General features: G+C 56.2%; 1 protein-coding gene across 1 annotated transcript in view; it reads left to right on the top strand.

Annotated features, from left to right (window-relative positions):
* PLXNA2 (plexin A2) overlaps positions 1-13,555 on the top strand; it is a 140,893-nt gene that overhangs the window by 112,340 nt on the left and 14,998 nt on the right. Inside the window, exons 14-22 of the mRNA XM_053998046.1 lie at positions 71-188; positions 624-760; positions 3,654-3,821; positions 4,350-4,443; positions 5,909-6,148; positions 6,321-6,464; positions 7,557-7,791; positions 9,194-9,336; positions 11,401-11,669. Coding sequence (XP_053854021.1) covers positions 71-188; positions 624-760; positions 3,654-3,821; positions 4,350-4,443; positions 5,909-6,148; positions 6,321-6,464; positions 7,557-7,791; positions 9,194-9,336; positions 11,401-11,669 — 1,548 coding nt within the window. The remainder of the gene's footprint in view (positions 1-70; positions 189-623; positions 761-3,653; positions 3,822-4,349; positions 4,444-5,908; positions 6,149-6,320; positions 6,465-7,556; positions 7,792-9,193; positions 9,337-11,400; positions 11,670-13,555) is intronic.

Here is a 13,555-nt window from a genome sequence, read left to right as displayed (position 1 = left end):
CAGTGTGGAGCTGTGCAGGGCACTGCTGGCACCTCCTGCCAAAGCTTCCCTGCGGCATTTCTGCTTCCAGGATCGTCTGTGAAATGGGGCAGGCGCTTCCAGGGATCAGCTCCGGCCCAGTGCTCCTGTGCATCGGAGAGTGCAAGCCCGAGTTCACGGCCAAGTCAGCGCAGCAGTACATGTTCGTGGTGAGTGTCCTGCTGGGGACAGCACGTGTGTCCCCCGGGAGCTGAGCCTGCCTCACGGAGGGGCTTCAGCTCCAGAAGACAATCCAGGAATTGCTGCTTTTTTTCTGGGGCTTTCCCCTTGGTGTTGCACAATTTTTGGTGGCCCACTCGACAAGCGCAGCTTGCGGGATCGAGAGCTCGCCCTGTGAATAAACCAGGGCTCCCACAGCTTTGTACCCCCAGAACAGTGATTATGGAATCCCAGACTGGTTTGGGTTGGAAGGGATCCTCAAAGACCCTGTCCCACCCCAGGGACACCTTCCACTAGCCCAGGTTGCTCCAAGCCCTGTCCAAGCTGGCCTTGGACACACTCAGGGACGCCCTGCACTGTCACAGGCAGCCAGGGCAGCTCCCTGGCTGCAGCAGGAGCACTGAGCTGTCCTTTCCTTCCTGCAGACTCCAGCTGTGAGTTTCCTGAGCCCCAGCCGTGGCCCGGAGTCGGGAGGGACCATGGTGACCATCTCTGGCCACTACCTGGGGGCTGGCAGCCGCGTGTCCGTGCTCCTGGGGAACCAGACCTGCGAGTTCCACGAGTAAGAGACCAGCACAGGCTCCTGCAGCACCTCCTGCTCCCATCCCAGCATGGATCTGCTGGAGCTGAATGTGCAAAAACCCATCTGGGAGCCCCTAAGGCTCCCATTCCCTCTTTTATTGCATGAGACCATCTTCTCTTTTATTGTGATGGAGGCTTGCATGGCAAGGGAGGGATTCATCGGTGTCAGTGCTGTTCATTATTTCATTTTAATGCTGTTCCAATGGTAACTGCTCTGAAAATCACAGTGGAACACCACTGGGATGGAAATATGCTTATATTGGTCATCAGTACCTGCCCCCAGGCTGGCTGCCCTGAAGAAAATGGAACATTTATATGAAATATCTCCTTTCTCTTTTCACAGACCTCCATTGCTTTTCCTGTAGCCACTGCTGCAGGTGCCTCAACCTCCTAAAAATGGTCTGGGAACCTCAGGGCTGAGCAAGGCGAGGGTCTTCTGACACCTCCTGCTGAGGAACTTGCAGAGCCATCAATCTCTTCTGGGATTTTGATGGCAAATTTGCTTTTTCCCCAGCAGTGTAAACACAGAGTTGACATTTGCAGGGTTTAGTGGGCTTTCCTGGGGCTTAGTTAAAAAAGAGATGTGTGGTTTACAGCTGTGTGTATCAGTACACAGCCCTGCCCGCCCTGCTGCCAGTGGGCACAGCCTGGGTGGCAACCTGCTATCCAAAGGGATTCTGCCTCCCAGATCCTCACTAGGCTGCCCAGGAGGAGCTGAGGAAGTTTCTGGGAAAGCAGAGATCCCTGGAGGTGAATTCCTCATCCAAAAGCCTGAGAGGTTCTTGGATGTGGGAGCTGTGGGCGTTCAGGTGTGGGAGCACGTTGGGTTTTGAGCAGGGCTTGTCCTGGATCCATGCCAGGATGGTGCTCAGGGCATTCCAGAACCTTCCAGTGCAGCCCAGCCCTCCAGGTGTTAAGCAGTGTAACCACCCCATCAGTATTTCCTTCCACATCCAAAACAAAGGTGCCAAATTGCTGCCTCAGATGGAGACAGGGAGCAGCGTTAGCACCAGCAGAAGTGTAGGGCCAGCCCTGGAATTCCCTCCCTTAAACACCTGATCCTATTCAGACAGCCTGCAGCTACTGCCCTGCAAAACCTGGGCGAGCTTTGGGTTCCCTGGGTGTGCTAAAGACAGCAGGACAGAGAGCAGTGGCTGAGTGCCCCATCCCTCACCCGGGGCCACGCCGTGCACTTGCTTTGCCTCGGACTGTTTTGAGGCAATGAGCTCCAATTGTACTCGAGGGCGTGGGGGGAGCCTGACGAGATGAAGCAGCTCCTAATGAGATTCCCTCTAATTACAGCTTCCCCCATTCTCCCCTCTCTGATCGGAGGAGTGGGTAGATTCACCATGACGACACAGTAATAGCACAGAAAGCTAATTAGCTGCTCACGGGGAGCCGGGAGCTGCTCTGCCAGCAGCCCTGCGTCACTCCGAGCTCCTGCCAGAGCTGGGCAGGCACGGGGTGGGCAGCAGCAGGGCAGGAACCCATCAGGCTGCACAGAACCACTCCGAGACTCGGTTGGAGGATCCCACTCCTCACACAGGGAAGCCTTTGTGGCTAAATGAAACCAAGGTGGATGTGATAAAACCAAGTGAGGACAGGAAAAGGAACAGGAGCAGGGCAGGAAGGGGGTGGATGTGTTGGTGCAGCAATGGTCAAGTGCAGTTGGTTTGAGGAGTTTCAGGGGGGTTGTTTCTGTCCCCTCGGATGTGGGGGGTGGAAGGGCCAAGGTGTGAGCTGGGAACATTGTGGTACCTGCTGTTCCATGCCCTAAATGTCCGTGCTCCTTAGGGAGGGCAGGGGCTGTGTAAGGACCCCGAGAAGGACCACACACCGTCCCCCTGGCAGACACAGGCTCAGAGCTTTGCAGGGACACGGCTGCACTTGAGCCTCAGCCATCCAGGCACCTGCACGGGCCTCTGAGGATGGTGAGGGTGGTGAAGGTTGCCCGTTCAGGAGTGCCAGGTTTTGATTTAAGTACCAGACTGGCAGTGAGGTGCTGCAGACCTACCTGCCCTCTCCCCTGGGGGAACCCAAAACTAAAGGAGCCACAGAAAGAACACTGACATTCCAGCGAGCCAGGGGAGGTCTGGGCAGGAAGGACAACCACAGGTGGCCGTGCAGGAACACTGGCCTGCCAGGAATGTCCCTCCAGCACTTTTTGTAGGATCAGTGTCCAAGGAGCCGTGTGGTCCCTCCCAGCTCTGTTCTGGATGCTCAGATCTCATTCCCCTTCTCCATCCCTCCACCCACCGGCGCCTTTGTGCTCTGGCAGTGCACAAAGCTCTGGCCTCGCTGCGCCGCTGCCTCCACCTTCTCTGGGGCTCTGGTGGCAGCAGATGGTCTGTTGTGTCCAGCCAGGCAGCGCCGAGCCAGGGTCAGCCCGCTCTGATGGGCAGACAAAGGCGAGGCAGTGGTGCCGGTGCCACGGCCCTTCCCAGGCAGGGGCTGCACGGAGCCATTGTGCTGCTCACAAGAGCCTCGTGTGTGCACCGGGGTGGGGAGGGGAAGAATTTGGCTTTTCACTCGGCTTATGCATCCCATTTAAAAGGCAGCCATCTGTTTTCACACGCCCAGCAGCCGGCAGCGGGTTCAGGGGGATGCGGGAGCTGCAGCTTGGCACAAAGAGGGGTTTGAGGGAGCCTGCGCTGCTCTCACGCTGGGCAGAGCTCGGGGCAGAGCTCCCCACCCTTCCCTCCATGCCAAACCCTCCTGCCCATGCCAAACCCCCCTGCCCACCTCAGCAGCCTCCCAGGTACCAGTCTGGGCTGGCTGTAGGCTCAGCCCTTTATGAGCTGCCCCAGGACAGGACAAAGGCCGTTTCTGCCCCTGCACCCCCCATTAACACTGCCCGTTTGCCTCCTGTGCAGGCGATCCATGAATGAGATCGTTTGTGTGTCGGCACCCTCAGCCCACGGCCTGGGGGCTGTTCAGGTCTCTGTCAGCGTGGACAGGGCTCAGCTGGAGAGAACTTTGCTGTTTGAGTACATCGATGACCCCAAGGTGCAGCACATCGAGCCCGAGTGGAGCATCGCCAGGTAAGAGCTCTGACAGCACCTCCTGGGCTCTCCCCTGTTCTGGGGCTCCTCAGCACACACCCAGGCCAAAAGCTGGGCTCTTTGGGAATGCACATCCCACCCAGCGACCTGAACGGGTCAGGGCTGGGCATTCCTGGGGTTTGCATTTAGCACAGCTCAGGCCTGGGGTTACCAGAGGGGTTGTGCTCAGCCAGGCGGCGACAGCAAACCCTGCACCAAGAGTTTGGGGGCTCGGCCAAAGCCCAGCTCACCCCCTGTGCTGCAGAAGGGCACAGCTGCTCCTTAAAGGCTCCTTCTTGTGGTCCTGGAGCACAACAAAACCAGCAGCCACCAAGAAAGGGAAAAGCTGATGTGAATCAAAAGGCAGTGTGAGGAACGGGGTGGCTGCTGCTGTCACACCACGGGGACATTGCTGGAAGCCCTGGGCTGTACTCAGCCTCTCAAGCCTAACCCTCCTGGCACTTGTCTCTGGGGCCCAGGCTCTGTGCACAGCCCAGCCCTGATCAGGCCTCTCCTGGCTTCCCACAGCGGACACACGCCCCTGACTGTCACTGGCTCCAACCTGGACGTGATCCAGGAGCCCCGGGTCCGCGTCAAGTACAACGGGAAGGAGTTTGTCAACGTGAGTAGGGGCTGGGAGCACCATCCTGCACCCCTGGGTGGGGGTGCTGCTGCCAGGGCTGCCTGCATGGGGAGGTTTGCCGTGGCAAAAGCTGCTCTGGGGGTATTTCCTGCACTCCCCCAAACTGGGGGCACTGGGAGGAGGGAATTTGACACACAGAAATGTGAAATTCCCTCCTTCCCCTATCTGCATTCTCTCAGTCCATGAGTGAGAAGCTGAGATGAACCCCCAGCTAAATGGGGACTAAGAGAGGTTCTTGTGTGTGCTGCAAGTAAGAATTGTACTTCCAGGACTTCAGAAATTATTCTGGCCAAGTAAAACTGAAATATATTGTTTCTATGCAGTGATCTTCGTGACTGAGTCTGTATTCTCTTGGAAAGGGCAAATCACTGAGCGGTCTTTTCCTATTCCTTTTCTCCCCCTCAAGACCTTTTTCATCTGAGCTCTTTTTGAAAAGACATCTAATTTTGTTGCTAGCACTTGCAGTTATAGTGCTACAAAAATAATTCTGAAGACACAAAATTGAGTGAAATTAAATCTTTCAGTTATGGAGGGAGGCCAAATGGTTGGGCTCTTGCTGCTTTACAAGGCAAGAGCCCCATAAATCAGCGATTTCCCTGCTTTGAGGGCTGGAGGAGCTGTGGGTGTCCTCAGCCCAGCAGGAGATGACCTTCATGTTCCCTCCTGCCCACCAGTGTCACATGGTCTGTTCCCTTCCCTCGCTGGCATTTGGGAATGGCCTCTAATCACCCATTTGCAGCAGAGAACAGGTAGGTATTCCCTATGGGTCTGCTTCAGAGCTGGAGAGGAGGAAAGTGGAAAGAAATGGGGAAAAAAAAATAAAGAAAAATAAGTAAGAGCTGCTGTGTGAGCTTTTAGCTCCACTGAAACACGGCTCATTTTGGGCTCACCCTCCATCTCTACCCCAGTGCCTTCATGCTGGCTGGAGGAGAAGCAAATTGCCCCAAATCATGGCTGTAATGCCCCACGGAATCAGACAGGTTGGAAAAGACCTCTGAGACCACGGAGCACCAAGCCTGGATTAAACAGTCCCAGCTAAGCATGAATCCACTGGGCTTCCCTGTCACTACAGGACACGGGAAAACACCACGCACGCCTCTGCTCTCGTGAAAGTAAAAAAGGGGCAAGTTCATTTCTGACCCCAACATTTGTAGTTTTCCAAAGGTGCCAGTGGAGTGGAGGGTGAACGTGCCACCTCTCCAACGACACTGGACAAACCACCAGTCCATCAGATTTCTCCTCCTCTATGAAGGAATGCAAAACAATAGGTTGTTTACAGAAAGTTGTGTGAGAAAGTTCGCTGCAAGAACGCAAACTCTGAAGGCTTTAGAAAAATCTTAAAAAAACCAGGGCGACACTTCCCAGCCCCCAGAGCATCGCGGGCCAGCTCAGGGCAGAGCATTCCTGCTTTGTCTCAAAGCCCCCTTCCCTTCCCCTTGCCCAGGTGTGCCAGGTGGTGAACGGCACGGCCCTGGCCTGCCTGGCACCGCCGCTGAGCGCCGAGTACCGCCCGGGGCTGGACGCCGTGGAGCGCCCGGACGAGTTCGGCTTCATCTTCAACAACGTCCAGTCCCTGCTGGTCTACAACGACACCAAGTTCATCTACTACCCCAACCCCACGTTTGAAATGCTGAGCTCCAGCGGGGTGCTGGAGCAGAAGCCGGGCTCTCCCATCATCCTGAAGGTAAGGAGAGCCTCGCTCGGCCCGTGGGGAGCTCAGCACAGCCCCAGGGAGGGAAGGAGGGAGGGAGGGAGGGGGGTTCTCCCTGCTGCCGAGGATGGGGTGCCCTAAACAGAGAGCCGAAGCCGGAGGAATGTGCTGCATCTTTGTCGGTGTTGTGTCCCCGTGTCCCCAGGGCAGGAACCTGTGCCCGCCCGCCCCGGGAGGAGCCAAGCTCAACTACACGGTGCTGATCGGGGAGACGCCCTGCGCCGTCACCGTGTCCGAGACACAGCTGCTGTGCGAGCCCCCCACCCTCACCGGGCAGCACAAAGTGACGGTGAGGGGCTGCATGTCCCGTCAGCATCCCCTTCCCCTCTCCTCCCCACCCTTTCTCCTCCTTCTCCAGCTCCCTGACTCGCTTGGATACAAATCCCCAGCAGGCTTTTTGATTTTATGGGTGTCTGATTGGAAGTTTAAAATATTGATGTGGATTAGCATGGAGAGACTTTGTCCTTCCCTCAGAGTCACTCCCTTCTAGAAGGAAAAATGCCCCTCAGAGCCTTCTAGAAGGAACAAATCTTCCTGGCAGTGCCTTTGGCACTGGGTGCCATCCTGGATGAAGTTGAGACCATTCCCAGTTCTCCCTCCTGGCGGGATTTAATCAGCCCACAGAGACAGACCTGGGCTGCCAAGTGGATGGAAAGGTTTTGCCTTTTCCCGAAGCAGGAGCCAGGAACATCTGAACGCTGGAGTGGTTGGATCAACACCCTCATCCAAGATAGCACTCGGTGCCTCCCTCTGCTCGGGGTTTGGGCATCGCTGCTTCCTCTGCTCCTCTTGCAGACCAAGCCCCAGCTGCCGAATTGCCTGAGCAGAGCCCAAATGAGATTGTAATTGTGATTTATTCCCCTTGAAGTTCAGCATCCAAAACGTATTCACATTATCACAGTGTGACTCCCAGAAGCGCAACCGGGCTGAGAGCTGCTCGCATCTGTGGCCAGGGCACATCCAGGAAAAGCCTGTCCTGGTGTAAACTCCAGCCTGTTTGCTGCACAGCTCTCACGTGGGGCTTTCTGCTCCCTTCTCTGCTCTGCCCTTGCAGTCACTCTGGTTTCTTGTCAGTGGAATGATCAGGGGCTTGTTAACGTCCATGGCTTACGAAAAGGAGTTGAAAGCTTATAAAATGAAAGTCAAATGGAGCCATCAGATAATAAGAACAAAGCCCAGATAGTGAAGGGCTGGCACATTTATCATCCCTTGAAGCCTCCCTGTGCTCTCACAAGCAGCCCCCTCCGTGTTTGAAGGCAATTGGGGTTTCTATTCCTAAGCAGAGGTGGCTCAGGGCCTCGCAGGGACCTGCAGGGCCCCGTGGTGGGCAGGACACGGGGACACGCCCCGAGCTGCTGCTCACCTGTGCTGTGCCCTGCAGGTGCGTGTTGGGGGGGTCGTCTTCTCCCCTGGCTCCGTGAGCATCGTCTCCGACAGCCTCCTGACCCTGCCCGCCATCGTCAGCATCGCGGCCGGCGGCTCCCTGCTCCTCATCATCGTCATCATCGTCCTCATCGCCTACAAGCGCAAGTCCCGCGAGAACGACCTCACCCTCAAGAGGCTGCAGATGCAGATGGACAACCTGGAGTCCCGGGTGGCCCTGGAGTGCAAGGAGGGTCAGTGCTGCCGGGGCCGGGCGTCTCTGGGAGCTGCAGCTCCCTGGGTGGGGTCCCAGTTCCCCCAGGGCCCCAGGGTGTGCAGCTGGGAGCTGGATGGGAGCTCCTTGGGGTTTGCGGGAGCTCCTTGGGGTTTGCGGGAGCTCCTTGGGGTCTGCAGGTGCTCTTTGGGGTTTGTGGGTGCTCTTTGGGGTTTGTGGATTTCCCATGGGGTTTGTGGATTTCCCATGGGGTTTGTGGGAGCTCCTTGGGGTCTGCGGGTGCCCTTTGGGGTTTGCGGGTGCTCTTTGGGTTTTGTGGGAGCTCGTTGGGGTTTGCAGGTGCTCCTTGAGGTTTCTGGGAGCTCCTTGGGGTTTGCGGGTGCTCTTTGGGGTTTGTGGGAGCTCCTTGGGGTTTGCGGGTGCTCTTTGGGGTTTGTGGGAGCTCCTTGGGGTTTGTGGGTGTCCCATGGGGTTCCCACACCTGCCCCACCACGGGAGGGTGGCAGCCAGCAGTGCGTGAGCAGCAGACAGGGCTCTGATGTGCAGAGAACGGGATTGGAGCTTGATCCTGCTCAGGCACCCTGCCTAAATTTTGGGTGTTATTTGGAGTATCCAGAGCTGCTGCTTGAGAGTTTCCACATGGGCAAGTCCTGTCCCTTGCAAGGAGGCAGCTGAGCCCTCCTCACCCCGCAGGTGAAGGTGGATTTTTGGGGGGTGCTGCTGTTGTTTCCTGCTCCTCCCACCTGGGAAGGGGCTTAATCAAAGTAAAATAAATAGCTGCACATTTCATAGTGGAGAGAGAGAGAGTTGCATTGGATTTGTTCAGCTGAATTCAAGGGTAGCTTGAAAGCACAGGGCAAAAATTGAGATGTATTTAGGAGAAGCCACAGATTCAGTTTGGCACAGCCCAGCTGGGGTACAGCGGCTTCCCTGAGCCAGCGTGTCACACTCGGGAGAGGGAACACGAGGAGACACATCCAGCTGTACAACACGGGGTTGGGAGAGGAACAATAAATCCCTTCCTGACCTCTGCAGCAGCTCAGATTTGATCTGCATCAGATTTGATTATCTTGGCAACTGTTGATAGAGGAGGAAAACAGGAAGAAAGGAAAATAGGGGAGGCACCAAGTTATGAAGACAGATCCTTGTTTCTCTGCGCAGCCTTTAAAGGTGTTTTAGGTGTGTGTGCACAGGTGTGAACCGCATACAAATTAGCCACAGCTTTGTTCTCAGTCTCTGCTCTGAGCAGAGCCTGCTCTCCCACCCTCGCCTGCTGAGACGGAGTCTCCAGGGGTGTGTGAGCTCCTGGAATCCTTTCCCGAGCTGACCCCTGCCATGCCCCCGGGGAGAGCAGGCAGCCAGCCCTGCCCGAGGCCTCCCGGAGCTGAGCTCTCCCTGCCCCGTTCTCTCCCCCCGAACAGCTTTTGCCGAGCTGCAGACGGACATCAACGAGCTGACCAGCGACCTGGACCGCTCCGGGATCCCCTACCTGGACTACCGCACCTACGCCATGCGGGTGCTCTTCCCGGGCATCGAGGACCACCCCGTCCTGCGGGAGCTGGAGGTAACTCCCGCTCTGCTCCAGCTCTCCAGGCTCCCCCGAGCGCTCAGGGAAGGCAGCAGGAAGCCCTGCAGCACCTTCAGGGCTCCACTCCAAACGTTATTGGATGCCCTGGGGTCAGCAGGCTGAGCCCCGGGTTCATTTTAACTCCGAGCCTGGAGCTTTGTCTCCTCCCACACCGCCGGATTCCTTTCAGCTTCTCCTCCCTGGTGTTGGTTTATTTTTTACTTTATGAGGGTTTATATCGCTCTAGGGCAGCGGCAGAGCAGGGCAGAGCAGTTGTGGTGTGCTTTAACGTCCTCCAAAGTCACATCGGGGGCAGGGGATGGATGAGTGCCCGGAGCATCCTGCCCGGAGCATCCTGCCCGGAGCATCCTGCCCGGAGCATGCTGCTGCTGTTCCCTCGCGTGTCCACAGGAGGGCAAGGAGAATGCCCAGGCATTCCTCTGAGCCAGCGCTTCCATCTCCCTGCTTTTCCCACCAGGATGTGGAAAAACATACAAAAAACTCTCACTGGGAGTACGGAGGAATTGGGAAGGCACAGGGGTCCGTCAGCGCACCTGGCAGATGGGCCCTGCTCACCTGGGAGGGGGCCAAAATAAGGATGGGGCTTCATAAACATCACCTCACACCTGGGATGGGAGTGCTGTCCTTCCCTTGGGACGGGGCTGTGATGCCCACCCTGGGCTGGAGCTGCCCATCCTCCGTGTGGGATCTCCAGAGGCTCAGCTCAGCTTTTCAGGGACTGGGATTGCCCCAGTAAATCCTGAAATCCAGTTTCCTCCACACAGACCCGGATGGATGGAGGAGGGAGGAGTCCTGCTTGCTCTGGGGATGGATCCCTTTGCCAGGCAGGCACTCCCCACCATTAAAGCATTCATTTGGGTTCCTTTCCTCGGCCCCCAGCACCCAGCAGTCGCTGTGGCGTTGCCAAAACAGGAGCAGCCTCTCCCAGCCCATTCCTGCTCCCAGTTTTCCAGCTCCATGCATTATGTTTGCTGTTGGACTTGCCAAAGAAGCTGACACTCCAGCAAACAAATATGAATGCTTTTTTTTTTTTTTAATCATGAAAAACAGAATTGCAGAAGTGATAAATGTGTTGCCAATTACACAGTTGCTTAATTATGTAACGTTAGTAAAACCAATACATAACTCTGCAAGATGTTTGGTAAAGAGTTGCTTTGTGCAGTTCATCATTTTCGCTCGTAATGAATTACTTGAATCCGCAACTGGCTGAAAGCCTCAATTAATTTTTTACACTTGGCCCGTAATAAAGCAATAGTCTAAATTAGTATTTAATTTACTTACAAGAGTGTCACTTTTTGTGCAGAACAAGCAGAACTGGGTGTCATTTCTGGGGCCGTTGGGCTCCACGCTGCTGCTTTGTGGCATGCACAGAGTGCAGCTCCCAGCCAGGGCTCAGGGCAGCTGTGGAGGGGACGTTTGCTCAAGGTGGACCAGGAACCACGTCCAGGGATGCTGAGACCCTGAGGGATGGGTGCAGCCAGGGTTAAACCATCCTGTGCTCTCTTCTGATGCCCCCAACGTGAGAAGGGCATGGAACAAGTCCAGAGGAGGCCAAGAAGTTGCTCAGGAGGCTGGAACAGGCTGGGAGAGTTGGAAATGTTCAGTCTGGAGAAGAGAAAACTGTGTGGAGACCTCCCAGCACCTTCCAGGGTCTGAAGGGGTGACAAGAGAGCTGGAGCTGGGACTATTCATCAGGAACTGCAGGGACAATGGATTCAGACTGGCAGAGGGCAGGGTTGGATGGGATCTTGGGAAGAAATTATTCCCTGTGAGGGTGGGCAGGCCCTGGCACAGGGTGCTCAGAGAACCTGTGGCTGCCCCTGGATCCCTGGCAGTGTCTGAGGCCAGGTTGGAGCTGGGATAGTAGAAGGAGTCCCTGCCATGGCAGGGGGTGGGATGAGTGGATTTTTCATGTCCCTTCCCACCCAAACCATTCCCTGCTCCCCCGGTGCTGGCAGGGTGACCCCGGTGCTGGCAGCGCTGCCCTGCTGTCCCTCGTCCCCCTGTGCCGCAGCTGACGGCCACAATCTCCTCCTGCAGGTCCAGGGGAACGGGCAGCAGAGCGTGGAGAAGGCCCTGAAGCTCTTTGCCCAGCTGATCAACAACAAGGTGTTCCTGCTGACCTTCATCCGCACGCTGGAGCTGCAGCGCAGCTTCTCCATGCGCGACCGCGGCAACGTGGCCTCGCTGATCATGACGGGGCTGCAGGGCAAGCTGGAGTACGCCACCGACGTCCTCAAGCAGCTGCTCTCCGACCTCATCGAGAAGAACCTGGAGAACAAGAACCACCCCAAGCTGCTCCTGCGCAGGTGAGGCAGGGGATGGGTCCTGCAGGCGGCGTGGCCACGCTGGTGGGGCTTTCAGGAGGAGTTCCTCCGTGGGAAGGGCTGGAGGGGCTGCCCAGGGAGGTGGCGCGGTCTCTGGAGGGTCTGGTCTTGTTGATAAGGTGGGGATTGGACACGGGTTGGACTTGATGATCTCAGAGGTCTTTTCCGACCTAAATAATTCCAGGGTTCCGCGATCTGAGGGCTCTGCAGGGTGTTGGAAGGGAATTGCTGCTCTCCGTGGAGGATTCCCATCCATTTCCTCACCTGTCTCCAGGATGGGGGCTTAGCCTGACTCTGGCAGTTCACAGATGCCTGCACAGGGTCTCAAATCAGACCCTCTGGCTCTGCCTGGAGCAGCATTCGTGTGCCACAGCTGGGCCAGGAGCTCAGGCTGGACTGAGCAACTCGCCCAAGGCAGAGCTGGGAAGTGCCAGCAAGAAAATAGGGAAAAAATGTGCATTAATGTGGGGCACAACAGTGGGCACAAGGAAAAGGCTCCCCCTGTTCTCCACGTCCTTGGGGCTCCTGCAGAGCCTGGCCTTGGCCAGTTCTGCCCCTCGGCTGTGCTGGGGCTCTGCTGGCATCACACTGGAGAGAGGGGAGGATTGCACAGCTCCAGGAAAATTTCAAGGGTCCCTGCAGCCACAATGAATATACTTGACAGGAAATTGCTTTAAATCTGGCTGTGTTTGCGGAGGCAATAACTCATCTTGGCAAAGGAAGCCGCCTTAATTTCCCCCGTGGTTTGACGAGTCACTGGGAAGGCGTCTTCTGCCTCAGCCATCAATAATGACTTTTCCTGGCGCTCCAAAAAACACAGGGATGGTGATAAGGGCTGTGCCCCCTCCTCCCTGCACAGCCAGCAAGGAGTCAGGGCCGTGGGCTGTCTGTCCTGCGCCAGGATTTACCCATTCCACAGGGAATCCCAGGATGGGGCATCTACCACCAATCTGGGCAATTTGGGCCAGTGTTTCACCACCCTTATAAGAATTCCTGCTTTATATCTAGTCTGGATCTACTCCCTCTTAGTTCAAAAGCTTTATTCCTTGTCCTCATCCTGCAGGTCCTATTAAACCTTGGGCTGGAGCCCCGTCCCAACCCTGTGCCCGGCTCTTCCAGCCCAGCCTGGAGCTCCTTGCTCTGACTTAATAAGGAGTGATCAGCCATGAAGTGAAACACTATTTTTAAAAATGTTTTGAGCTCTCTGGTGGCAGCAGTTGATAACTGACACTCAGTTCTTTCCCTCTTTCTTCCTCGCTTTCCCCTCTCTCTTTCTTCCACGACTGCCCCTCGCGGGAGACAGCAAGAAAGTTGACGTTAAATCAAACAGCTGCTCTGGTTGCTGGCAACAGCAGTTTGGAGACCTACATAGAGCAGGGAGAATTAATAAAATACATATTTATTTTTTAGGTTCTCCCAGCTCGTTTTGTTTAGGTTTGTTTTCTTGCCAGAGCAGCCAAAGATGGGCGCCGGCATCAGGCTCCTTTGGAAAATCATCTCTGGATCCTTCTGTGGTCAGCATGGGAAGGGTTTGCTCCAAGTCTAGGGGCTCTCTTCTGCTCTGGCAATCTCCAGGAGATTGTTCTTTATTTTTGGAGCTGATCTTTAACAGCATCCAGAGGCCGGCGATGGCACAGAGCCGTGCTGGTAGGGGCAGCTCAAAACCTGGCAGTAGATTTGGGGGCTCAGCAGATCTGGGGGGCTCAGCAGAGCCCTCTGTGTGCAGAAGGGCCAGGCCCTGGGCTGTGAGGCAGTTTCCCATTTCCAAGGCAGAGGAGGGCAGGGATGCTCCATGCAGCAGTTCCCAGCACCAGGCAGGGTGAGAGCTGGGAACCAGCACAGGGCAGTGAGGATGAACCCAGCATTGT

Source organism: Vidua macroura, chromosome 24, assembly GCF_024509145.1.
Source record: "Vidua macroura isolate BioBank_ID:100142 chromosome 24, ASM2450914v1, whole genome shotgun sequence".
Taxonomy (NCBI): domain Eukaryota; kingdom Metazoa; phylum Chordata; class Aves; order Passeriformes; family Viduidae; genus Vidua; species Vidua macroura.
The sequence above is the reverse complement of the archived record's forward strand: the minus strand, read 5'-3'. Positions and strand labels throughout refer to the sequence as shown.